The sequence below is a fragment of the Macaca mulatta genome, chromosome 1 (genome assembly GCF_049350105.2).
Source record: "Macaca mulatta isolate MMU2019108-1 chromosome 1, T2T-MMU8v2.0, whole genome shotgun sequence".
Taxonomy (NCBI): Eukaryota; Metazoa; Chordata; class Mammalia; order Primates; family Cercopithecidae; genus Macaca; species Macaca mulatta.
The window spans coordinates 188,556,493-188,583,301 of NC_133406.1; the positions used below are offsets into that span (position 1 = coordinate 188,556,493).

At 42.2% G+C, this 26,809-nt stretch overlaps 1 protein-coding gene and 2 long non-coding RNA genes across 11 annotated transcripts in view; 1 reads left to right on the forward strand and 2 right to left on the reverse strand.

Moving 5' to 3' along the window:
• Nucleotides 1–8,158: 8,158 nt before the first annotated feature.
• Nucleotides 8,159–26,809, reverse strand: part of BTF3L4 (basic transcription factor 3 like 4) — a 31,568-nt gene continuing 12,917 nt past the window's right edge. For 2 of the 9 annotated variants that reach the window (XM_077993142.1, XM_077993139.1), the window contains exons 3-6: nt 14,397–14,606; nt 12,930–13,131; nt 10,372–10,431; nt 8,160–9,841 (exon numbers count right to left, since the gene is read on the reverse strand). In XM_077993142.1, coding sequence (XP_077849268.1) covers nt 9,795–9,841; nt 10,372–10,431; nt 12,930–13,125 — 303 coding nt within the window. In that variant the 5' untranslated portion in view covers nt 13,126–13,131; nt 14,397–14,606 and the 3' untranslated portion in view covers nt 8,160–9,794. 9 annotated transcript variants of the gene reach the window in all.
• On the reverse strand, nt 11,477–12,202 carry LOC144333399 (uncharacterized). Its single transcript, XR_013402022.1, has 2 exons — nt 12,141–12,202; nt 11,477–11,893 (listed from the first exon to the last, which is right to left on the reverse strand). It is a non-coding gene; the product is annotated as an uncharacterized LOC144333399 (long non-coding RNA).
• LOC144333403 (uncharacterized) lies at nt 12,427–25,066 on the forward strand. The gene is made up of 3 exons (XR_013402024.1): nt 12,427–12,644; nt 15,755–16,365; nt 23,609–25,066. It is a non-coding gene; the product is annotated as an uncharacterized LOC144333403 (long non-coding RNA).

Consider the following 26,809-nt stretch of genomic DNA (forward strand, 5'->3'; position numbering starts at 1 on the left):
AGATACTTGATTTGCAAATATTTTCTCCCATTCTATGGGTTGCTTTTCTAATTTTTTTTTTTTTTTTTTTTTTTTTTTTTAGAGAGAGGGTCTTACTCTGCCATCTGGGCTGTAGTGCATTGGACTGATCATAGCTCACTGTAGCCTCAAATTCCTTGGCTCAAGAGATCTTCCACCTCAGCCTTTGGAATAGCTAGGACCACAGGTACATATCATCATGCCTGCCTTTTTTTTCTTTTTTTTTTTTCACTTTTTTGTAGAGACAGGATCTCACTATGTTGCTGGTCTCCAACTCTTGGCCTCCTGCCTCAGCTTCCCAAAGTGCTGGGGTGATTACAAGTATGAGCCACCATGCCCAGCTGCTTTTCTCTTTCTAGTGTCCCTTGTACAGTTTGAATTTTGATGTAATACAATGTATCTACTTTTTTTATTTCATTGCCTGTGCCTTTTGGTGTCACATTGAAGCAATCGTTGCCAAACTTAGTTTCACAAAACTTCCCTTTCTTCTAAATTTTTTGCTTTTGTTTTTGTTTTGAGGTGGAGTTTCACTCTTGTTGCCCAGGCTGGAGTGTAACGGCGTGATCTTGGCTCACTGTAACCTCCACTTCCCAGGTTCAAGAGATTCTCCTGCCTCACCCTGCCGAGTAGCTGGAATTGCAGGTGTGTGTCACCACACCCGGGTAATTTTTTATATTTTTAGTAGAGACGGGTTTCACCATGTTGGCCAGGCTGGTCTTGAACTCCTGACCTCAGGTGATCACCCACCTCGGCCCCCCAAAGTGCTGGGATTACCACTGCACCCGGCTTGTTTTTTTTGTTTTTGTTTTTGTTTTTTGAGACAAGTCTTGCTCTGTCGCCCAGGCTGGAGGGCAGTGGTGCCATCTCGGCTCACTACAAGCTCCGCCTCCTGGATTCACGCCATTCTCCTGCCTCAGCCTCCGGAGTAGCTGGGAGGACAGGCGCCCGCCACCACGCCCGGCTAATTTTTTCGTATTTTTAGCAGAAACGGGGTTTCACTGTGTTAGCCAGGATAGTCTGGATCTCCTGACATCGTGATCCACCCGCCTCGGCCTCCCAAAGTGCTGGGATTACACGCGTGAGCCACTGCGCCAGGTCCCCGGCTTTTATTTTTTTTATACAGTCTTGCTCTGTCTCCCAGGCTGGAGTACAGTGGCGCCGTCTCTGCTCACTGCAACCTCCGCCTCCGGATTTAAGCCATTCTCCTGCCTCAGCCTCCTGAGTAGCTGGGATTACAGGCGCACGCCACCACGCCCGGCTAATTTTTTTTTTTTTTTTTTTTTTGAGAAGGAGTCTCGCTGTGTCCCCCAGGCTGGAGTGTAGTGGCGCGATCTCCGCTCACTGCAAGCTCCGCCTCCCGGGCTCACGCCATTCTCCTGCCTCAGCCTCCTGAGTAGCTGGGACCACAGGTGCCCGCCACCACGCCCGGCTAATTATTTTGTATTTTTAGTAGAGGCGGGTTTTTACTGTGTTAGCCAGGATGAGTCTCGATCTCCTGACCTCATGATCCGCCCGTCTTGGCCTCCCAAAGCGCTGGGATTACAGGCTTGAGCCACCGCGAGACTGAGTCTTGCTCTGTCGCCCAGGCTGGAGTGCAGCGGCGTGATCTCGACTCACTGTAACCTCCGCCTCCCGGGTTCAAGCGATTCTCCAGCGTCAGCCTTCGGAGTAGCTGGGATTACAGACACGTGCCACCGCGCCCGGCTAATTTTTTGTTCTTTTAGTATGCACGGGGATACATCATGTTAGCCAGGACTGTCTCAATCTCCTGACCTCGTGATCCGCCCACCTCGGCCTCCCACAGTGTTGGGATTGCAGGTGTGAGCCACTGCGTCCAGCTAGGAATTCTCTTTATCTATGCTGTAGGTACTCGGAACTGGCATATTCTTTCTGAAAAGCAATTTTACAATATGCATGAAGAGTTCTAAAAATGTTCATGACTCTTTCAGCCAGTAACTACACTTTCAAGAATCTATAGAGGAGGAGTGCAGTGGCTCACACCTATAATCCCTGCACTTTAGGAGGCTGCGGCGGGTTGATCGCCTGAGGTCAGGGGTTCGAGGCCAGCCTGGCCAACATGGTGAAACCCCATCTCTACTAAAAATACAAAACATGAGCTGGGCTTGGTGGTGCGCACCTGTAATCCCAGCTACTAGGGAGGCTGAGGGAGGATAATCACTTGAACCCAGGAGGCGGAGGTTGTAGTGAGCCGAGATCACGCCACTGCACTTCAGCCTGGGCAACAAGAGCGAGCAAAACTCATCTAAAAAGAAAAAAGAAACTATTGAAGGAACTCAGATATATATGTATGTGTGTGTGTGTGTGTGTGTTTTTAAACGTAGTCTCACCCTGTCGCCCAGCAGGCTGTAGTGTAGTGGTATGATCTCGGCTCACTGCAACCTCTGCCTCTCGGGTTCAAGCAATTCTCCTGCCTCAGCCTCCTGAGTAGCTGGGACGACAGGTGCATGCCACCACACCCGGCTAATTTTTGTATTTTTGTAGAGATGGGGTTTCATCATGTTGGCCAGGCTGGTCTTGAACTCCTGACCTCGTGATCTGCCCGCCTCGGCGTCCCAAATGCTGGGATTACAGGTGTGAGCCACCGCGCCTGCCCGTGTTTTTTTGTTGTTGTTTTGAGACAGCATCTCACTCTATTGCCCAGACTAGAGTGCAGTAGCACAATCACAGCTCACTGCAGCCTTGACCTCCCTGGGCTCAGGTGATCTTCCCACCTCAGCTTCCTGAGTAGCTGGGACTCTAGGACTATAGGCAGGTGCCACCATGCTCAGCTCTTTTTTGTAAAGATGAAGTTTTGCCATGTTGCCCAGGAGTCTTGAACTCCTGGGCACTATATTACAGGCTCAAGGGATCTTCCTTCCTCAGTCTCCCAAAGTGCTCGGATTACAAGCGTGAGCCACCTTGCCTGGCCCTCTTTCAAGTTTTATATCTTAGGTTTTCGTCTTTGATCATTTTGAGGTTTTTTGAGACAGAGTCTCATTCTGTTGCCCAGACTGGAGTGCAGTGGCGCAATCTAGGTTCACTGTAAACTCTGACTCCCGGGTTCAAGAGATTCTCCTGCCTCAGCCTCCCAAGTAGCTGGGATTACAGGTACCCGCCACCAGACCAGGCTAATTTTTGTATTTTTAGTGGAAATGGAGTTTCACCATGTTGGCCAGGCTGCTCTGGAACTCCTGACCTCAAGTGATCCACCCACCTCAGCCTCCCAAAGTGCTGGGATTACAGGCATCAGCCACTGCACCTGGCCTCATTTTGAATTAACTTCTGTGTATGATGTAAAGGACCTGTCATTCTTTTGCATGTGGATATCGTTTTCCCAGTGCCATTTGTTGAAGATTTTTTTCCACAGAATGGTCTTGGCACCCTTCTTGAAAAGCATTTGGCCATACATGTGAGGACTCATTTCTGGACTCTATTTTATACCATTGGTCTATATATGTCTTATACGTCTTTATGCCCAGTACCACATGGTTTTAATTGCTGTAGCTTTTTTTTTTTTTTGAGATGGAGTCTTGCTCTGTCGCCAGGCTGGAGTGCAGTGGCGTGATCTTCTTGGTTCACTGCAACCTCCAACTCCCTGGTTCAAGGGATTCCCCCGCCTCAGCCTCCCGAGTAGCTGGGACTACAGGCACACGCCAGCATGCGCAGCTAATTTTTGTATTTTTAGTAGAGACGGGTTTCACCATGTTGGCCAGGATGGTCTCGACCTCCTGACCTCGTGATCCGCCTGCCATGGCCTCCCAAAGTGCTGGGATTACAGGCATGAGCCACTGCACCTGGCCCATATTGCTGTAGCTTTTAATAAATAAGCTTTTAAATCAGGAAGTGTTAGTCCTCCAACTTTGTTGTTCTTTTCCAACGCTTTTGGCTATTTTGGGTCTCGAGATTCCATATGAATTCTCAGATGAGTTTTTCTATTTCTTCAAAAAAACATCATTGGGATTTTGACAGAGATTGCACTGAATTTGTAGATCACCTTGAGTAGTACTGACATCTTAAGTCTTCCAGTGTATTAACACAGGATGTCTAATTATTTGTTTTCAGTGTACATACTGTCACCATACATCACTGGTTATTTCTAAGTATTTTATTCGTATTGATGCTATTGTAAATCGAATGGTTTCCTTAATTTCCTTTTTGGATTATTCTTTGTAAGTGTACAGAAATGCAATTGAGGCCTGGCGTGGTGGCTCACACCTGTAATCCTAGCACTTTGGGAGGCCGGGGCAGGCAGATCACGAGGTCAGGAGTTTGAGACCAGCCTGGCCAACATGGTGATATCTCTACAAAAATACAAAAAAATTAGCCAAGCCCGGCCTTTTTTTTTTTTTTTCCTTTGTGAGACAGAGTTTTGCTCTCGTTGCCCAGGCTGGAGTACAATGGTGCCATCTGGACTCACTACAACCTCCGTCTCCTGGGTTCAAGCAATTCTCCTGCCTCAGCCTCGTGAGTAGCTGGGATTACAGGCGCCATCACGCCTGGCTAATTTTTGTATTTTTAGTAGAGATGGGGTCTCACCATGTTGGCCGGGGTGGTCTCGAACTCCTGACCTCAGGTGATCCACCCACCTTGGCCTCCCAGAGTGCTGGAATTACAGGCATGAGCCACCGCGACTGGCTATTAGTTTTTTTTTGTTTTTGGAGACAGAGCCTCATTCTGTCATCCAGGCTAGAGTGCAGTGGTGTGATCTCAGCTCACTGCAACCCCTGCACCCCAGGTTCAAGTGATTCTCATGCCTCAGCCTCCCAAGTAGCTGGGACTACAGGTGTGTGCCACCACATCTGGCTAATTTTTTTGTATTTTTGGTAGAAATGAGGTTTCCCCATGTTGGCCTCAAACTCCTGACCTCCTTAAGTGATCTGCCCACCTCAGCCTCCCAAAGTGCTGGGATTACAGGTGTGAGGCACCACACCCAGCCTCCTTTATTAGTTCTAATAGTTTGTGTTGAATAGTTTGATTTTAAACACAGAAAAAGTATGGCTGCAAGATAAATTCACTACCTTGTTCAGGTTTATAGTTCTTCTTTAACAAGGTATGCCTAAAAGGTAGCAAAATTTTAAGAAACACCAGTGTCAAGATCAACATACATAACCCAAGAATTTTTGCCCAAATGCTGCTATGAAACATCCTGAAGTATGCAAAATATTTAATTATTAACTTTATAAAAAGTCAACTCCTGAATACATGCAAAAATTACAAACCCTACTTATTTAAAAAAGAAAATCCTTAGACCCTGAACAATCTTTATGACAGGTTTGACTTTCAGGCTAATATTGAGTGATATTAATTGGTGAGAATGTCTAACTGGAGAGGCTATGTAAACATAATTTTCACTTCCATAAGTATTTGTTGAGTGGTATGGAGTGATAAGTTTAGACCCTGGGATTTGATAGCTTTTGATTAGAATCCTGGTTCCCCACCAATTAGTTGTTTGGCCTTTTGCCAATTTCCCTAAACCATTTTTTTTCGTTCTTTTTTAAGACAGGGATTATAGACCGGGCATGGTGGCTCATGCCTGTAATCCCAGCACTTTGGGAGGCTGAGGTGGGCAGATCATTTTGAGGTCAGGAGTTCAAGACCAGCATGGCCAACATGGTAAAACCCCATGTCAACTAAAAATACAAAAATTAGCCAGGCATGGTGGTAGGCACCTGTAATCCCAGCTACCTGGGAGGCTGAGGCAGGAGAATTGTTTGAAGAGGTTGCAGTGAGCCAAGACTGTGCCACTGCACTCCAGCCTGGGTGACAGAGACCCCATCTCAAAAAAAGAAAAAAGATAGGGATTATAATATCTGCCCCACTGGATTGAGAATTAAATAAGTTTGTATTCAATAGTCAGTAGTTCAAAAACGTTACATATTATGATGTTGAGTAGACTACACATTGGGCACTATGAGAAAGCAAAAAGAAAATCAAATAATCTTAATACTCTACTATGGCAAACAAATAGTATGTTGTAAGTAAATATAAGGATGTTCAGATATGAAATTTAGGTAGCTGGCTGCTGTGTAGTGGGCTGGAGAGAGTGGATCATAAACAAAATTATTAAGAAAGCTATAATAATCCAGGCAAACTCTATGTAGCAGAGCAACACAGGCTGAACTGGAGTGTTGCTCAATACAGGTTGAAATGCAGTGCAGAATGGAGACTTTCTGTGCCTAGAACTGTGAGCTTCGGAAAATCTCCTAAGCCATAGCTTAGGAGATAACACGCTTTAATCATCTTTCACCTTCACCTTAATAATTTAGGGGATTCTAAGAAATCATTTGACTCTTCTAGGTACCATTTTATAGATAAAACTGAGGCTCAGAGAGCAAGGCCATCATTGCATTATTAACAGGGGGCACTATTCACACTGTGGTTTATGAAAATGACACCTTCTGGAACACCACAAAAATAAATGATGGCTCCCAAAGTCGTGCACGACAGCAGCCCTGTCAGAAAGGTTACAACATAATGGTAGATAGCAGAATTGATCTCTATCTAAAAACTTGTGCTTTTCCCACCAAACCATACTATCTCTTACAACGGTATCTTATTTATGGGTATATAGCATACCTAGGGTTAAACACTGAATTAAACAAAGAAACAAATCAAACACATCCCTGATACAAGTTTTTCATAAGAACTTCATAGACTTATTAAAGTGAATTTAATGGAATCCTGTAAGCACTAGCTACTTAATAACAAATTACGGTGCTTGATATATTCTTAAACCATTACTTAATAGGAAAAATAAGGGTGAAACAGATATAAGAGCCCAACCATTTACTTTGGACTTGTCCAAAACAGATGAGGAGCTTTACAAAAAACAAACAAACAAAAAAACCTCAAAGGACTAATACAAAAATTAAGATCATAAATCAATTTTCTGCAGACATTTCTTGAATTATCCTGAAATTTTAAGGTCAATTTCTCCCACAAAATGCTTTTATCGTTGTTATCTTGGCAAAAAATACCTAACCTTAGTAAGAAGCACATATTTAACGAGTTCTTTAAATATAAAAAAACTATTTAATTCATATTTATGCCAAGAACACTATTTACAAAAGTTTCATCCAAACTCTTACCCTGTGTCTATCCACACTGGAGGGAGGAACATGTCTTTGTGGAGAGGATTTCTTTGAGACTCTAAACATGCTTTATTCAGGAAAGGGGAAGATACAAAAATATAGAACAAAAAAGAATATTGGCTCATTGTACACAAGAGAGGCCAGCCATTAAGAATTGTTATCAATACAATAAAAAGGAATACTGGCCAGAGATCCTCTAGATGAGCAGCTAAAATGTGATCAAAAGGAGAAAGAGGAAGAAGCAAATACACAAACGTTTTATGGGTATTAATAAAAATAAAGCCATCTCTGAACAAACGATAAAATCCCTTCCTTGAAAAATTTCAAATGAGATCCACAGAAATGCAGAAGCAGAAGAAACTTTAGATTTAGAAACATCTCATTTGGGCTGGGCGCAGTGGCTCACGCCTGTAATCCTAGCACTTTGGGAGGCTGAGGCAAATGGATCACCTGAGGTCAGGAGTTCAAGACCAGCCTGGAGCAACATGGTAAAACCCCATTTTTACTTAAAAAAAAAAAAAAAAAAAAAAAATCCCAGCTACTCTGGAGGCTGAGAATCACTTGAATCTGGGAGGTGGAGGTTGCAGTCAGCCAAGACTGCAACACTGCTTTCCAGCCTGGGCAACAAGAGCAAATCCTTGTCTCAAAAAAAAAAAAAGAAACATCTTATTTTGACTGATAAATTTCAGAGTAGTTAGAAGGCCTGTCCAAGGTCACATAATTAATGCCAGAATTTTGACTAGGACACAAGTCTCCTGGCTTCCAAGTGTGTGTTTTCTTTCATGCGCTATACTGCCTATTATTTATCTGTCCCTAACCACTAGAAGTGGTCCCCCTAACTCTGCCTCCACAATGTCCTCCTTTGGGACAATTAGAGAAAGAATTCTGGACTGTATAGATCATGTAGAGCTACTGATCTAACACTGGATGAGGCATTATTTCAAACAATTACTGTACTAACATTCATTTACAGGTGGAGAGTGGAGGAATAATATAAAAGGAAATTCTGTACACAACATCAAGAAAAGCACAAGAGGAAATAGTCTCCTCTTTTGTACTGTTATTTTATTTTGTTTAGTCCATATATTATATAAAACATAACAGGAAAAATGAACAAATTTATAAAATAAATTGAGGTGTTTGGATGAAAAAAAATACAAGAGCTTTGCCTTCATGTCTATAGATCTCTTAATATATTGTTGGTCTTGCACCTTAGATATCAAATAAAGATATCCAGCTTGACACAAAAGTTGGCAGCTGCAAGGTTAAGCTGTATTAGTTTGATGATGGGCCAGGAAATGATATATTTTCTAAACTTTATCCTTAAATATTGGCTGTAACAAATGCTGATATAGCAAAACGTAAGCTTCTATTAGACAGCAAGAGTGAAACTTGAGTGAATGAATGCAACTTACCTCCAAGTCCTCTTAAAGGAGGTAAAAAAATAAATACTGTGTTTTACCAGTGCTCCCCCCAAAGCATTATTCTAAGCATGCAGGAGGGTATAGTGAGCAGCTACAATAGTAAGATCCAACCCAGAGGTAGGTTCAAGGCCAAGAGTAGGAGAGTGGTTGAGGAAATCCTCCTAGGGCCAGTACCATTTCATAGAATGCCCATTTGTGCTGGGGGATGAGTCTATGGCCTATTTTCTTCTGATTCAAAAGGACATTCCCAATTTCAACCTTGCTGAAAAAGAGGCATTTTTGTACCTGCTATTAAGAACAGCTAGGATACAGGATAAGGCTGGCATAAAATTATTTAGCAAGCACATGCTAGCTATTCCAGTTTGAAATCTACCGAACTGTAAAATTGGGGGGAAATAAAAAGTTGAAGATGAAGTTGTTGTTCCTCAAGATGAGGGAACAAAATCTTACAAAAGGAGGGATTAGGCACTCGCTTAACTCTATATGGAGAACATCCTTCTCAAGCTAGGTGGAAGATGAGGAAGAATATTACCAAAAGCTGACCAGGCCATTTGGAGACCAAAAGGAGAGGGAAAAAGGCATTTAGGAAGCAAGCTAGTAAAAGAAGTTCTTCTGGGTCTGACTAGGTAAGTGAATCTAAGGTAACCATACCAAAGATACGTTACCCATTACTCCAGCATGAAGCCAGTGGCAAAATACCTCCAAGACATTTTAAACCCAGAGAAGTATATGAAAAATATGATAGTTAACCAAGCAAATTAAAATCAAACCACTAATGGTAAAAATCTCTTCAGATCTGAAATCCAAGACACTCAATTTCCATTAATTCTGTGCCTTATGGGGGAAAAGAAAAGTAACAAATGTAAAGATTTTTTTTTTATTTCTACTGGGGAGGGAGGAGGATAAATAGAAATGTTTTCCAATTTGCTCTCCACTGTATACACACATACCCACACACATACATAAACATACATACACCAAAAATACCCCAAACAAAAAACAAAAAAACCAGGAATCAAAAAAACAAAACACCCTCAAACTGCACCAATACTTCATATTTTGACCAAAAAAATATCCTGGGAGGAAGTGCAAAATGCAAAATCAAATGACCGAAAAATGCTGAACAAACAGCATTATTAATATACAAAATATTTATATTACTGAACTAGTAACAGGTGATGTTCTCTGTGTCTGTAAAACTTTGGAACCACATAGCTGATTTGTTAAATCTAGTCCATGCCAGCTTCCAAAAACCAAACTTTTAGTTAGCTTCATTCTTTGATGCCTCATCAAAATTTTCTACAAGATCTGAAAAAGAAAAACAAAGCATATGAATCAAAGAATACAAAAAAGGAGAAAGAGGTAAATGGAACACCTAACTTCTAACCCTAATAAAAATAAAATTAGTACAACTAGAATTAGCCTGAAAACGTAAGGAGGCAGAAATGAACTGGTGGCATGTTACTAACAATGATTTAATTATCTGCTTAGGACAGTAATCCTAAGGAAATGTTCATCTTTTTTTTGTCTATGCAAACTACTGAGGTGAATTCATATGTCAATTATAATTCACACAGAAATGTTATAACAATAGCTATGCAGATTTATAATCACAGTGATTTCAATTTAATAAATCCAGGCAGCAGAGCTTTGTGTGACAATTTCTGATTCTAAGGTGGGGGCTTGCATTGTTTTACATTGGATCCTATCCATATTATTGTGAATCAACTTAAATTCATGAACTTACAATCAACACAAACCTAAAAGTCATTTATGCAGTGACTGAAAGGAGATAAACAGGATGCTTAAAATCTTAAGTCTAAGGAAATGTCACTTACCTGGAACATCATCATCCTCCTCATCAATGTCTTCTGGTTTTGGTGCTTTACTGTCCAAGACTACAAAAAGTTTATTTTAGTATCAGTCATTGAGAACAAAGACCTTAAAGAAAACTTATGTTTATCCCTTTTTTCCTGTATAAATCACATCCAGTTGCTCAGAAAAAGCTAAATATTGTCAATCTAAAATGCCATTCATAGTTTTTTGCTTGAGTAACATTAAAAATAAATAAAACTTTAAATTAGATATATACTGATACACAGCTGGCAATTTCAATGTGTGGCAAAGATGAAATTTATTTTATTTTTTGAGACAGGGTTTCACTCTGTTGACCAGGCTGGAGTTTAGTGGTGCGATCTCGGCTCACTACAGCCTCCACCTCCAAGTTCAAGCAATTCTCCCTGCCTCCCAAGTAGCTAAGATTACAGACAAATGCCACCACACCCAACTAATTTTTGTATTTTTAGTAGAGACGGGGTTTCACCATGTTGGCCAGGCTGGTCTCGAACTCCTGACCTTAAGGGATCCACCTGCCTTGGCCTCCCAAAGTGCTGGGATTACAGAGGTGAGCCACCACACCCGGCCTACAAAGATAAAATTTATATGCAAAGTGGAATAACTGATCACTGAGTAAAAAGACTTTACAGTGGCCATATTCTCCAAATAAAAAAATTAATATTAATATTTTTTTCAGCCAGGCATGGTGGTTCATGCCTGTAATCCACTGCACTCCAGCCTGGGCAACAGAGTGAGATTCTGTCTCAAAAAAAAAAAAAAAAGCCAGGTGCGGTGGCTCACGCCTATAATCCCAGCACTTTGGGAGGCTGAGGCAGGTGGATCACGAGGTCAGGAGTTCAAGACTAGCCTGGCCAAGATGATGAAACCCTGTCTCTACTAAAAATACAAAAATTAGCCGGGCGTGATGGCGGGCACCTGTAATCCCAGCTAACTTGGGAGGCTGAGGCAGAGAATTGCTTGAACCTGGGAGGCGGACGTTGCAGTGAGCCAAGATCACGCCACTGCATTCCAGCCTGGGTGAGATAGCAAGACTCTGTCTCAAAAAAAATCAATCAATCAATCAATCAATCAATTGTTTTTCATTTCTTTTGATGTAAGAAAATATCTAGCTAAGTAGTATAGGCACTGCAATACTAGGCTTTTTCATTTTTAGGGGCAACATGACACATTTGAAACCAGGACTATCTTGGAAATTCAGAACTTATGGTTGCCATATTTATAGGGCAATCAATAATATTTAACAAAAACATAGATGTCTGACAACATTATTTTCTTTTTTCTTTTTTTTTTTTTAAAGAGACAGGGTCTCCCTCTGTCACCCAGGTTGAAGTACAGTGGCATTCCATAGCTCACTGCAGCCTTGAAGTCCTGGGCTCCAGTGATCCTCCTGCGTCAGCCTCCTGAGTAGCTATGACTATAGGCACGCTCCACCACACCTGGCTAATTTTTGTATTTTTTGTACATACAGGGTCTCACCATGTTGCCCAGGCTGGTCTTGAGCTCCTGGCCTCGAGCAATACTCCTTCCTCAGCATCACAAAGTGCTGGGATTACAGGAGTGGGCCACTGTGCCCAGCCATACAACAGATTTTCTGATTGTCATTAATTAGCAGTGAATATTAAATTAACTATTTAAAATGATGGGCCAGGCATCGTAGTTCACGCCTGTAATCCTAGCACATTGGGAGGCCAAGGTAGGTGGATCACTTGAGGCCAGGAGTTCAAGACAAGCCTGGCCACCATGGCGAAACCCTGTCTCTACTAAAAATGCAAAAATTAACCGGGTGCAGTGGTGCATACCACCTGTAGTCCCTGCTACTTGGGAGGCTGAGGCACGAAAACTGCTTGAATCCACGAGGTGGAGGTTGTAGTGACCTGAGATTGCACCACTGCACTTTAGCCAGGGAGACAGAGCGAGACTTTGTCTCAAAAATAAATAAAATAAAATAAAATTATGGCCTGCAGGTCCTGGCACTATCCTTTTAGGTAATTACCTCTCAAGTTACTATATTACTACCAAAATGTTTCTGAATATTCTTTTTTTTTTTTTTTTTTTGTGAGACAGAATTTCACTCTTGTTGCCAAGGCTAGAGTGCAATGGCCCAGTGTCGGCCCCTGCAACCTCTGCCTGCCGGGTTCAAGCGATTCTCCAGGCTCAGCCTCCCGAGTAACTGGGATTATAGGTGCCCACTGCCATGCCTGGCTAATTTTTGTATTTTTAGTACAGACGAGGTATCACCATGTCGGTCAGGCTGGTCTCGAACTCCTGACCTCAGGGAATCCACCCGTCTCGGCCTCCCAAAGTGCTGAGATTACAGGCGTGAGCCACCACGCCCAGCCATGTTTCTGAATATTCTATGTGTCACACTACATAATCATTAAAGAAACAAACTCAGAATTTTATGAAGCATAGAAATAATTTTATAGAAAGTAAAATAATTACATTCAGGCAAATCCAAATTAAGATGGGACACCTTGTAAATGATTAGGTTCTTTAAGTGAGGTGGGGAGAGAAAGATTTACTAAATTGAAATACCTACCTTGCCGTGGGAACTGTTCAGCTAACTTCCTAAGGCTTGTTAAACTGTCAGCACCAAGCTGACTTAATATTCCAGGAAGCATTTCTGTGATTGGTTTGGCTTCTGCATGACCAGTAATTGCAAAGGTGTTAGCAGAAAGGGAAGCTTGGACTTTGGGATTGTTGAAATGAATAACTGTCCCATCATCTTTAATCATGTTCACCTGTATGATCACAGAAGAAAAATGTACTTCACATGCTAGGTACACTAAAACAAAATATTTTTAAAAAGCAAGTCAGCCAATTATGGTTTTTCACTTGGTAGTTATATAATCCCAAGGTAGTAACTGGCCAAGCAGTGGACATTCATGGAAAAAGATCATATTAATAAAGTAAAATGGTATAGATGGCACAAATTATTAGGATGGTTAAGAAATATTCACTTCATTATAGAATCTAGATTTTAAATTCAAAGACTTCTGAAAGAAGTACATGCCCACGTTTTTTAAAAAATGAAAGTATCAGCCACGAACCAGCTTCTTAATGAAATTACTCATTATCTTACTCAATTTATACTGTCAAACAAAATCAGTGCAATTTCCACTTGGTAGGGTAGCATCTTACTTAGGGGACTGGTTATAAAGGGGCAACAGTATATAGTAAAAATAACCACTGAAAATCCATAAAGAACACTCAGAAATTTAACCAGGTGTTTCATTCCTTTAAGCACTTAGTACATTTATAAAAATGTCAACTTGTTCTCATCATGTCATTCTTTATAGGGGATTTTGTTAGTTCCTCTAATTTTTTTTTTTTTTTTTTTTTTTTTGAGACAGAGTCTTGCTGTATCATCCAGGCTAGAGTGCAGTGGCACAATCTCAGCTCACTGCAGCCTCTGCCTCCCAGGTTCTAGCGATTCTCCTACCTCAGCCTCCCAGGTAGCTGGGATTACAGGCACGTGCCACTATGCCCGGCTAATTTTTGTATTTTTAGTAGAGATAGGGTTTCACCATGTTGGCCAGGCTGGTCTCGAACTCCTGAAATCAGGTGATCTGCCCACCTTAGCCTCCCATAGTGCTAGGATTATAGGCATGAGCCACCGCGCCCAGCCAGTTCCTCTAATTCTTAAGGGTAGCTTCTCAACAATCTTTAATAACCCCTGTAAAGGTCAAAGAAGTTGTCCCACCCACTTGCCTAGTGACCTGAACATGCTTTATCAACAACTAGAAAACCTTTAAAAATCATCCTCACATTCTTTCCATAACTTTCACCAATATGAACTATTTCAGATTTGATTTCATCCATTGCCTGGGACTTACTGAAATGGAAGGTTTAACATATACTACTTAGATTGTTATTTTTCTCTCTCACTCATGTACTTTGTTTTTTTTAGTAGAGTTGAATTTGCGTAAGTTAAATGTGTAAATAATGTGATTCCACTCTGTAGTTGATTCCCCTGGGTAAGTTACCTTGGTGGTAACATGCTTACTATATAAAAAGGTTAGGAAGAGTTAACTCTTGGCTACTTTAGAAGCATTTCATGATCCATCCAAAATCTGCCCTGTCACAATCAAGCATAGATGCTGAGTGTTCTCCATGGACTGTGGGAAGAGGGCTTTTCTTCCTCAGAGGTGATCACCAGTATTGACAGCACCAGAAAGGAAGGGCAAGAAAGGGGCTTCTAAATCTCAGGCAAGACCTGGAACACAGAGAAAATAAAGGCAAATCCCTGAAAAATTGTAACTAAACCCCACAAATAATTTCCCCACGTTTTTCTGACCAAAAATCACTATTTGAATTCTATACCCTTCCCTCTCTCACTATTACACTTAGGGTTCTATTAATTATATCACACACAATAAGCATTCAATCCAGCTGTTCTAAAAACACGGCACTGTGAGTTATATTAACTTCAGAAAAGATCAATTATATAGTTTTGAAGATAATTACAGTTTTGGTAGAAAAGTTAAATGTTAAAGTGGGTGAAATCTGGGCTTGAGAAGGATGACAGTGGATGTGAAATGGGATGTTGTTCTGCATTTAGGCTAGAATCACATAATTTTAGAATGGGAAAAGAATAAAAGATATGGTAGGACTATATTTTCCAAATCAAGACCAAATCATGTGGTTTAAAAAAGGATTTCAGGCCGGGTGTGGTGGCTCACACTTGTAATCCTCGCACTTTGGGAGGCCAAGGTGGACAGATCATGAGTTCAAAATTAGCCTGGCCAACATGGTGAAACCTTGTCTCTACTAAAAATACAAAAATTTATCCAGACATGGTAGCGGGTGCCTGTAATCCCAGCTACTCAGAGGCTGAGGCAGACGTGGCTTGAACCCAGGAGTCGGAGTTTGCAGTGAGGCGAGATCGCACCACTGCACTCCAGCCTGGGCAACAGAATGAAACTCTTTCTCAAAAAAAAAAAAAAAAAAAAAAGAAAAAAGAAAAAAGAAAAGGGCCAGGCGCGGTGGCTCACGCCTGTAATCCCAACACTTCAGGAGGCTAAGGCGGGTGGATCACAAGACCAGGAAATTGAGACCATACTGGCCAACATGGTGAAACCCTGTCTGTACTAAAAATACAAAAATTAGCTGGGTGTGGAGGCACGTGTTTGTAATCCCAGCTACTTGGGAGGCTGAGGCAGGGGAATCACTTGAACCAGGGAATCGGAAGTTGCAGTGAGCTGAGATCATGCCACTGCATTCCAGCCTGGCTACCGAGTGAGACTTTCTCAAAAAACAAACAAAAAGGCCGGGCACGGTGGCTCACACCTGTAATCCCAGCACTTTGGGAGGCCGAGGTAGGCGGATCACCTGAGGTCGAGAGTTCGAGACCAGCCTGGCCAGCATGGTGAAATCCTGTCTACTAAAAATACAAAAATGAGCCAGACGTGGTGGCAGGCGCCTATAACCCCAGCTACTTGGAGGCTGAGGCAGGAGAATCGCTTGAACCTGGGAGGCATAGGTTGCAGTGAGCCAAGATCGCACCACTGCACTCCGGCCTGGGCAACAGAGTCAGACTCTGTCTCAAAAAAAGAAAAAAAGAAAGAAAAAAAAAGAGATTTCTAAAATACTTCTGGGTGCAGAGAGTCTCAAATATTGGAATCTGAGACATTTTTAAATTTATAGACATTAAAGTCACAAGAAATTTGAAATCAGTATTGTTCAAAAAATTCAGGCTATACATTTGTTGAACTTAGAAGTCTTCCAGTTCAAATCCTTTATGTTAAAGAAATAAACACTGAAGACAAAAGCTCTTGGTTAGCAACATACCCAAGGACAAATAGCTTGTTAAGTGCAAACTGAGGACTTTAACCTGGGTTTCCCAACGTGTTCTTTAATTTCCTTCCTACTAAGTCATTCTCACACTTAAAACACTTATTTGCCTACAAAAATTCAATTCAGCTGGGTGCAGTGGCGCATGCCTGTAATCCCAGCACTTTGGGAGGCTGAGGCGGGTGGATCACCTGAGGTCAGGAGTTCAAGACCAGCCTGGCCAACATAGTGAAACCCCCATCTCTACTAAAAATACAAAAATTATCTGGGTGTGGTGGCGGGCACCTGTAATCCCAGCTACTCGGGAGGCTGAGGCAGGAGAATCGCTTGATCCCAGGAGGCGGAGGTTGCAGCGAGCTGAGATCATGGCATTGCACTCTAGCCTGGGCAACAGAGTGAGACACTGCTCAAAAAAAAAAATAAATAAATAAATAAAATTCCATGGCCTCATGACAGCTTGCCAGAGAATGATTTATTTCAGGATATAGGCCAAATTGAGAACACAAAAGAAAACAAAACAGGTATATAGATAAGATGTATCTTACTGGCTATAAAACAAGAGGCTAACATGGAGCCAAAAACAATAAACAAACTCATGGAATTTTTCCTTATGTTCAAGTTTCTCTTCTGAAGGCTAAATGTTGTTATATTTTACACTCTGATATAGGTCTTTCTAGTTTGAAATATGCTTGCGTTTAGTGTGAAAAGCAAGATGAATTCCATCTCAGATTGTGAAACATAAATTTATTCATGGCTGTAATAGAGTGGTCTAAAAGATGCAGCTTCAGGAACAGAAAGGTCCAGAAAGGGATGGAGAGTTTAGTTAATTTTAGAATATAGAGAAATACTAGAGGGTAAAACAGCTATAATATTTTCTTTCTTTTTTTTTTTGAGATGGAGTCTCACTCTGTTGCCCAGGCTGGAGTGCAGTGGCGTGACCTCTGCTCACTGCACCTCCTCCTGCTGGGTTGAAGCGATTTTCCTGCCTCAGACTCCCAAGTAGCTGGGATTACAGGCGTGCGCCACCATGCCCAACTAATTCAGATTATTTTATTTCTACCTAACATTCCTTCCTTCTGAGCAAATGACATGGTTATATAAGGCTTCTGGGCACAAGCTATTAGAAACTATCAAACGATGAATTATTTGGCTGAACAAGATCAGTTAGACACCTCCCCTGCCATTTTGGGTAAAAGAAGGGATAAGGAACTTGTTAAAGTCATAAAGCAAATTATATGCATTTAATATCGAGACTTCACTTTTTTCAGTGATTTTATACTGTGTGGTTTAAGCAAGCCATATATGCACAATATAAGAACAAGGAGCAGCCAAATAAAAGGGACTATTAAACTAGCAACTATACCAGCACTGAGGTCTTTTTTTCAACCAAACATCCCATTTATGTTTTTTTTTTCCCCTAAAGATAGCTGCAGGTAAAGGATGCCACTTGAGCTAAGGAGAAAGAGGCATTTTGAGACCCCAGTCCAAACCACAGAATGCCCTTGCTCTCATGTTTTGCTCTAACAATACTGATGTGTCTAGTAGTTAGCAGTAAACTTTGTCCTCTCATGCCTAGTGTACTTAAATATGCTGTTTTCTCTGTTTAGAAGAACCATTTCCTACTTCTCCATCTTGCACATTCCCATTTATCCAAGATTGAGGTAAGATGCTTCTTTCTCTGTGAAAACTTAAGGTGCCAACTTACTGCTATTATACAGAATTGTCTTGTAGTATAATTGCATTTGTAAATCATTGACCATACTAGAAGGTGAATTTGAGATCAGACACCATGCCTTATTAGACATAGTATTTCCCCCAATATCTAGTACATAATAATCACTCAGATCTGCTGAATGAATGGATACCTCTTATACAATTTATTCTAAAATCATGGCTGGGCATGGTGGCTCATGTCTGTAATCCCAGCACTTAGGGAAACTGAGACAGGAGGATCACTTAAGCCCAGGAGTTCAAGATGCCTGGACAACACAGCGAGAACCCCATCACTACCAAAAAAAAAAAAAAAAAAAAAAGCAAGCCAGGTGGCGTGGCAGTATGTGCCTATAGTCCTAGTTACTCAGGAGGCTGAGGTGGGAGGATTGCTTGAGTCTAGGAGGTCAAGGCTGTGATCACACCACTGCATTCCAACCTGGGTGACAGAGTGAGACCCTGTCTCAAAAAAGGAAAAAAAAAAAAAAAAGAAAAAGGTTGCTGTCAGACCAACTCCCCAAATGCTAGATAATGGGTCACATTAAGGTTTATTTTGTTTGTTTTTTTTTTTTTTGGAGGGGGGACGGAGTCTCGCTCTGTCACCCAGACTGGAGTGCAGAGGCGCAATCTCGGCTCACTGCAAGCTCCGCCTCCTGGGTTCACGCCATTCTCCTGCCTCAGCCTCCTGAGTAGCTGGGACTACAGGCGCCCGCCAGCACACCCGGCTAATTTTTTGTATTTTTGGTACAGACGGGGTTTCACCGTGTTAGCCAGGGTGGTCTCGATCTCCTGACCTCGTGATCCTCCCACCTCGGCCTCCCAAAGTGCTGGGATTACAGGCATGAGCCACTGCGCCCGGCCTCACATTAAGGTTTAAATATAGCATCAGCAGTGCCTCCAATGAAGATGCCCAGAATCTCCTGGGCTGTACCTTTAGCCTGAATTTTCTTATAGTTTTGACCTTTCAGAATCAGCCCAACCTACCCTCCAGAATTAGGGGCATTTTAAGTCACTCTTGGCAACTGCTGGGTGGCCCTTTTATGCTGCTATCAAACACCTTAACAACCGCTACCTTTGCTGGCCTCTGCATAAGGTGCGTAAGTTAGTCTTAGTAGCCTCCCACCTGGTAAATTTGATGCTCACTTTATTCCTACACAGCAGTACATTTTTGTGGCTAGAGGAGGCTCACAAAGTTATATTTGACTCCAAAGCTCTTGCTAATAACTGCCCTCTCAGTTCATGGAGGCTTGAATTCTTCTTTGTGACTTTTTTTGAATCCAACTGAGAATGATACAAGAGAATTAACAGTTGTCTGTTTTTTTTCTTTTTGAGACGGAGTCTCGCTCTGTCACCCAAGTTGGAGTGCAGTGGCGCAATCTCAGCTCACTGCAGCCTCTGCTAACTGCAACATCTGCTTCCCGAGTTCAAGTGATTCCACTGCCTCATCCTCCGAAGTAGCTGGGATTATAGGTGTGTGACACCACGCCCAGCTAACTTTTATATTTTTAGTAGAGATGGGGTTTTGCTATGTTGGCCAGGCTAGTCTCAAACTCCTGACCTCAGGTGATCCACCCGCCCAGGCCTCCCAAAGTGCTGGGATTACAGGCCGGAGCTACCGTGCCCAGCCAGCAGTTGCCTTAAAATAAAGTTTTACTGCTACTCCATCCCATATGTAATGGCACTTAAATGTTTACCAGGAAATTCGTCTTTTACTGACTTCTTATATCTTTTAAGAGACAGGGTTCATTCTGTTTCCCAGGCTGGAGTGCAGTGGCTTGATAAGAGCAGCTCACTGCAGCCTCAAACTTCTGGGCTCAAGGGATCCTTCTACCTCAGCCTCCTAAGTTGGTAGGACTACAGGCATGTGCCACCATGCCTGGATAATTTTTTATTTTCTTTAGAGACAGGGTGTCATGATTTTACTCAAGCTGGTCTTGAACTCTTGGCCCTAAATGATCCTCCTGCCTTGGCTTCCCAAAGTGCTGGGATTACAAACACAAGTCACCACACTAGCCTCTTACAGTTTAAAAGGATGAAATAACAGACTTCTTAAGAATAAGGCACATAAGCGTCTAGGGTGTTGTGAGACTGAAGAATGTGAGATTTTGAGGATTATGGGCTTTGCACAGGCTCTTATAAGTCAGTCAGTATATCCTTCACATTCAATTCTAGCTCAGCATCTGCTTATTTCTAATGGCTATTATTAAGTTAAAGCTTACAGCTCTCATTAGTCTATAACATATGCTGGGATCACTTCCTCTTACTCTCTGGTGACAAGTCTGACAAGACAGGAATTCCTTTTTTTTTTTTTGTTTGAGACAGAATCTCGCTCTGTCACCCAGGCTGGAGTGCAGTGGCACGATCTGGGCTCACTGCAACCTCTGCCTCTCGGGTTCAAGCGATTCTCCTGCCTCAGCCTCCTGAGTAGCTGGGATTAGAGGCACACGCCACCATCATGCCTGGCTAATTTTTCTATTTTTAGTAGAGACGGGGTTTCACCATGTTGGTCAGGCTGGTCTTGAACACCTGACATCATGATCTGCCCACCTCAGCCTCCCAAAGTGCTGGGATTACAGGCGTGAGCCATGGCGCCCAGCCCAGAGAGATATATTTATGTATAGAAAAGTTCAACACATGATTCTTTTATTATCAAAACATTATAATGTACAATAAATAATAAAGAAGTGTTAAATTACAGTACAGTATATCCATGCAGTGGAATGTACATAGATAATACCTACATATGATTAAAAGGATTTTTTAATGACATAAAACAATTTTTATAATATAATGCTATTTTAAAAAAATGATTATTGGCAGGGTGTGGTGGCTCATGCCCGTAATCCTAGCACCTTGGGAGGCAGAGGTGGGAGGACTGCTTGAGGCCAAGAGTTCAAACCAGCCTGGGCAACATAGGGAGACCTCATCTCTACAAATAATTCTAAAAAGTAGCCAGGCATGGTGATGGAGTCACTCAGCCTGGGTGACGGAGTGAGACCCTGTTTCAAAATAAAAAAATTAAAAAAAAAATTATTTTAAAACAAAAACATGTCAGACGCAGTGGCTCATGCCTGTAATCTCAACACTTTGGGAAGCTGAGGCAGGTGGATCACCTGAGGTCAGGAATTCGAGACCAGTCTGGCCAAAACAGTGAAACCCCATCTCTACTAAAAATACAAAAATTAGCTGGTTGTGGGGCTGGGCGCGGTGGCTTACACCTTTAATCCCAGCACTTTGGGAGGCTGAGGCAGGTGGATCACCTGAGGTTGGGAGCTCGAGACCAGCCTGACAAACATGGAGAAACCCATCTCTACTAAAAATACAAAATTAGCCGGGCATGGTGGTGCATGCCTGTAGTCCCAGCTACTCGGGAGGCTGAGGCAGGAGAATCGCTTGAACCCTGGCAGCCGAGGTCACGGTAAGCCAAGATTGCCCCATTGCACTCCAGCCTAGGCAACAAGAGCGAAATTCCGTCTCAAAAAAAAAAAAAAAAAAAAAAAAAATTAGCTGGGTGCAGTGGCACACACCTGTAATCCTGGTTACTACTTGGGAGTTTGAGGCACGAGAATCACTTGAACCTGGGAAGCAGAGGTTGCAGTGAGCCAAGACTGTGGCAATGCACTCCAGCCTGGGCATAGAGTGAGACTCTATCTCAAAAACCAACCAACCAAACAAACAAACAAAAAACAAGATCTTGCTCTGTCACCCAGGCTGGACGTGCAGTGGTGAGATCATAGCTCATTGCAGCCTAGAGCTCCTGGGCTCAAAGGATCCTCCTGCTTACCCTCTGAATAGCTGGGATAACAGGCATGCACCATCATGCCCAGCGAATTATATATATATATTTTTTATTTTTTTGAGACGGAGTCTTGCTTTGTTGCCCAGGCTGCAGTGCAGTTGCATGATCTCAGCTCACTGCAACCTCTGCCTCCCGGGTTCAAGCAATTCTCTGCCTCAGCCCCCCCGAGTAGCTGGGATTACAGACGCCCACCACCACGTCCGGCTGATTTTTGTATGTTTAGTAGAGAAAGGGTTTCGCCATCTTGGCCAAGCTAGTCTTGAACTCCTGACCCTGTGATCCACCTGCCTCGGCCTCCAAAGTGCTGGGATTACAGGTGTGAGCCAGCCAGCCCGGCCTTTTTTTTTTTGGAGAGACAGCATCCCACAATATTACCTAGGGTGGTCTCAAACTCCTGGCCTCAAGCAATCCTTCCACCTCAGCCTCTCAAAGTGTTGGGATTACAGGCATGAGTCATTGCACCTGGCCAGAAAAAGGATTCTAAATTGTGCATCTACCTGTAATCATATATATATATCTCTCTCTTTATGACATATGAGACATATATATCACATATAATGTGACATATGATATATATGAGACATATATATGACATATGAGACATATATAGCAACATATATAGTGCATATATAAAGCAACACATATATAGTGCATATATATAGTGAACATAAAGATGGGAAAGATTAAATACAAGACTAATAGTAACTCTCTCTGGGTGGTAGGGATTATGGTTGAATATTGTGTTCTTGACATTTTCTCTATATTCCTGATTTTCTATAATGGCAATATCTACTATCTATATAGATACACAGATACATTTTTTTTTTGAGACGGAGTTTCACTCTTGTTGCCCAGGCTGGAGTGCAACAGCATGACCTCAGCTCACTGCAACCTCCGCCTCCTGGGTTCAGGCAATTCTTCTGCCTCAGCCTCCTGAGTAGCTGGGATTACAGGCATGCACCACCATGCTCAGCCAGTTTTTTTTTGGTTTTTGAGACAGAGTCTTGCTCTCTTGCCCAGGCTGGAGTGCAATGGCACGATCTTGGCTTACTGCAACCTCCGCCTCCCAGGTTCAAACGATTCTTCTGCCTCAGCCTCCCGAGTAGCTGGGATTACAGGCACATGCCACCATGCAAGGGTAATTTTTGTATTTTTGTAGAGATGGGGTTTCACCATGTTGGCCAGGCTGGTTATGAACTCCTGACCTCGTGATCTGACCACCTCAGCCTACCAAAGTGCTAGGATTACAGGTGTGAGCCACCGCACCCAGCCTTCACCCAGCCTGCACCCAACCGGCAATATATTTTTATACTGAGGGGAAGAAAGTCCTTTTAAATACAAAAGATGCAGATAAGGATGGATAAGACGTGGTATATGCATACAATGGAATATTATTCAGCTATAAAGCAGTGAAGTTCTGACAGGCTAAGACCTAGATGAACCTTGAAAACACTATGCTAAGTGAGGTACTCAAGGCCTCCGGCACAAAAGGACAAATACTGCATGATTCTGTTCATATGAAATACCTAAAATAGGCAATCCATAAAATAGAAAGTAGATTGGCTGTTACCAGGGGCTGGAGTACAGGGGAATAAGGAGTTATTGTTTAATGGGTACCAAGTTTCAGTTGAGGAAAATGAAAAAAGTTCTAGAGATGAAAAAAAGTAGTGATGGTTGGTCAACATTGTGAATTTTAATGCCAATGAATTGTATAGTTAAAAATGGCTGGCCGGGCGTGGTGGCTCACATCTGTAATCCCAGCACTTTGGGAGGCCGAGGCAGGCAGATCATGAGGTCAGGAGATCGAGACCATCCTGGCTAACATGGTGAAACCCCATCTCTACTAAAAATACAAAAAATTAGCCGGGCGTGGTGGCGGGCATCTGTGGTCCCAGCTACTCGGGAGGCTGAGGCAGGAGAATGGCGTGAACCCGAGAAGTGGAGCTTGCAGCGTGCCGAGATTGCGCCACTGCACTCCAGCCTGGGCAACAGAGTGAGACTCCGTCTCAAAACAACACAAAACAAAGAAACAAATTAACAAAAAACCAAAAAAACCCCCAGCTAAAATGGCAAATTTTGTGATATATATAGAGATATATCTACATACACACACACACACACACAGTAAAAAACAAAACAAAACGCCAAAAGAACAGGACCCTAAGAGAGAAAGGAGACTGTGGGATGATAAGGTGGATAGGACATGGTGCTTCCCTTTTACTCTCCTGTACTCAGAGTTGTCTATCTATGGGCCCCTGAGGCTCTAGCTGGAGGAAGAAGGAGCTGCAGGAAGAGCCAACCAATAACTTTAGGTCCTCTTTCTGTACAACTGGTTCAGAAATAACAAGAACCAGGAAGAGGAAAATGTAAAAAGTAAAATTTATGTGTCTAATTAATTCTCAGCCTTAAGCTTTCTCTAAGTTCTATCTCCCTATATCTAACTCGCTGCAGAACAATCCCACCTGGAATAATCAGTACCTCTTAAATGTAACAGGCTCTAAGCAAACTCATCACAGAGAATCAGTATGCTATAGACTGTAACGAATAAGCATGTTCCCCGCTGTCAAGACTCTTTATAAGTTACTGAAAACAGACTACTGGGTTAATAAGTTACCATTATACACCACGATATGAGATAGCGAAAAACATATTATAGAAGAGCAACTTAGGCTAACAACAGTAAAAGTACAGAGAAAAGGTTGATTGTACCTGGAAAGACAGGAAGGGTTTCATGGAGGCTGAATTATACCCTAATTAAGACTGAAGCTGTCCTCTGAATATAATTGTAAAACTCTATGAAGCAGTTTGGAACAATTACGGCTTCTGAATCGGAAAGTGCTTTTTGGTTACACTTCTTACCAAATAAACTGGAAAAAGTCTGTTGTTTCTGAGAAATAAAACAGATCCCATTGTTGACGGATTCATGCAGTTAGGGGAAGAAAAAGTGACAGCACAGTAACTATATTCAACTAGATTACCAAATAACCACATTCAAATATTTTCAAATGTTACAGAACATATAACATTTTCAGAAATTTGGTTCTGGATGATACTCTGCAAGTCTGCCTAAGAATTCCTTTCAAAAAGCTAGTTATTGGCTGGGTGCAGTGGCTCATGCCTGTAATTCTCCCAGCACTTTGGGAGGCCGAGGCAGGCGAATCTTCTGAGGTTAGCAGTTTGAGACCAGCCTGGCCAACGTGGTGAAACCCCGTTTCTACTAAAAATATAAAAGTTAGCCAGATGTGGCGGTGCGTCTGTAATCCCAGCCATGCGGGAGGCTGAGGCAGGAGAATTGCTTGAACTCTGAAGGCAGAGGTTGCAATGAGCCAAGATCATGCCACTGCACTCCAGCCTGAGTAACAGAGTGAGACCATCTCAAAAAAAAAAAAAAAAAAAAAAAAAAAAAAAAAAAAAAAGGCTGGTTATTTACTGGACCTTTGTATGAAACCATCTCTGAAACCCATCAATACCTTAGTTTTTTTGGTTTTTTTTTTTTTTTTTTTTTTTTGAGACTTCTCGCTCTGTCACCCAGGCTGGAGTGCAGTGGCACGATCTCGGGTCACTGCAAGCTCCGCCTCCTGGCTTCACACCATTCTCCTGTCTCCAAGTAGCTGGGACTACAGGCGTCCACCACCGCGCCCAGCTAATTTTTTGTATTTTAGTAGAGATGGGGTTTCACGTGGTCTCGATCTCCTGACCTCGTGATCCGCCCTCCTTGGCTTCCCAAAGTGCTGGGATTACAGGCGTGAGCTACCGCACCTAGCTTTTTGTTTTTGTTTTTTTTTTTTTGAGATGGAGTCTTGCTCTGTCGCCAGGCTGGAGTGCAGTGGCACGATCTGGGCTCACTGCAACCTCCACTTCCCAGGTTCAAGCAATTCCCCTGCCTCAGCCTCCCGAAGTCCTATCCTTTAGTTTTTGATAGCCTTGGATTTTCCTTTGTTTGGTAACATTAAAAACAAACAAACAAACAAACAAAAAACTATATATAATTTATTATACCAAATCAATGAACTAATGAATGCAAAAAAGTTCGGAAAAGCTTGTCTTATTCCAAATAGTCTTTTGGTTTTTTTTTTTTTTTTAGACAGAGTCTTGCTCTGTCGCCCAGGCTGGAGTGCAATGTCACGATCTCAGCTCACTGCAATCTCTGCCTCCCAGGTTCAAGCGATCCTCCTACCTCAGCCTCCCGAGTAGGTAGGATTACAGGCAGGTGCCACCATGCCTGGCCAATTTTTGTATTTTTAGTAGAGACAGGGTTTTACCATGTTGGCCAGGCTGGTCTTGAACTCCTGACCTCAGGTGATCCACCTGCCTTGGCCTCCCAAAGTGCTGGAATTACAGGAGTGAGCCACCGTACCCAATCTTAGTTTTTAAAGTTTCTGAAGAGGACACCAATTAAGCTCTGAAAGGGGGAAAAAAAAATCACAAATACCGATAGCTTGGATAGTACTAATGTTAGTGGCATCCAGTACTGACAGTAGAAAATTAGGGGTGTGGAGAAACTTTACTTGGCCTAAGTGCATTCAATGAATCTTGAGATCCACCGCTGCTCTCCCTGTTCCTTGCTCCCTAAACTGAGCACTTTCTACCTCTTTCATGTTTTGAAGGTCTAAGCACAGAAAGTACTATTATATTGTTACACAATAATGGCAAAAAGTGTCTTTTCTTCTCAAAAGTTTTTATCTGCTTTACTTAAACTGCCAAAACCCAAAAAGGCAGTATATTCCCCAGTTCACACTTTGTAACAAGTTTTAAACATCCCAAAGCAAAAATAACAAAATTTTAATTAATGTGTTTCCTATTCTTAGATATATATATATGTTTATATCTGAGTGTTTCTGAAAATCATATCCATTTTTTCATGTATACATTTAATGCAATAGGTTCTTTTTTCCTTCTCAAGAAGCTGTTTTTAACCCAAGTGTATGAGCAAGCCACGTTATATATAGTATACTAGATGTTCCCAAAGAGGAATATTTCAGATTTGTTAAGGGTTATATAAAGTAACAAATATCTTGGTTCTTAAAAAATCAACCTTAGAAAGAGGGAAAGAAGAACAAAAAGTAAAATTCCTCTCCATCTTAGGTTCAAACATTCAGAAATTTTATGGTTGCCAC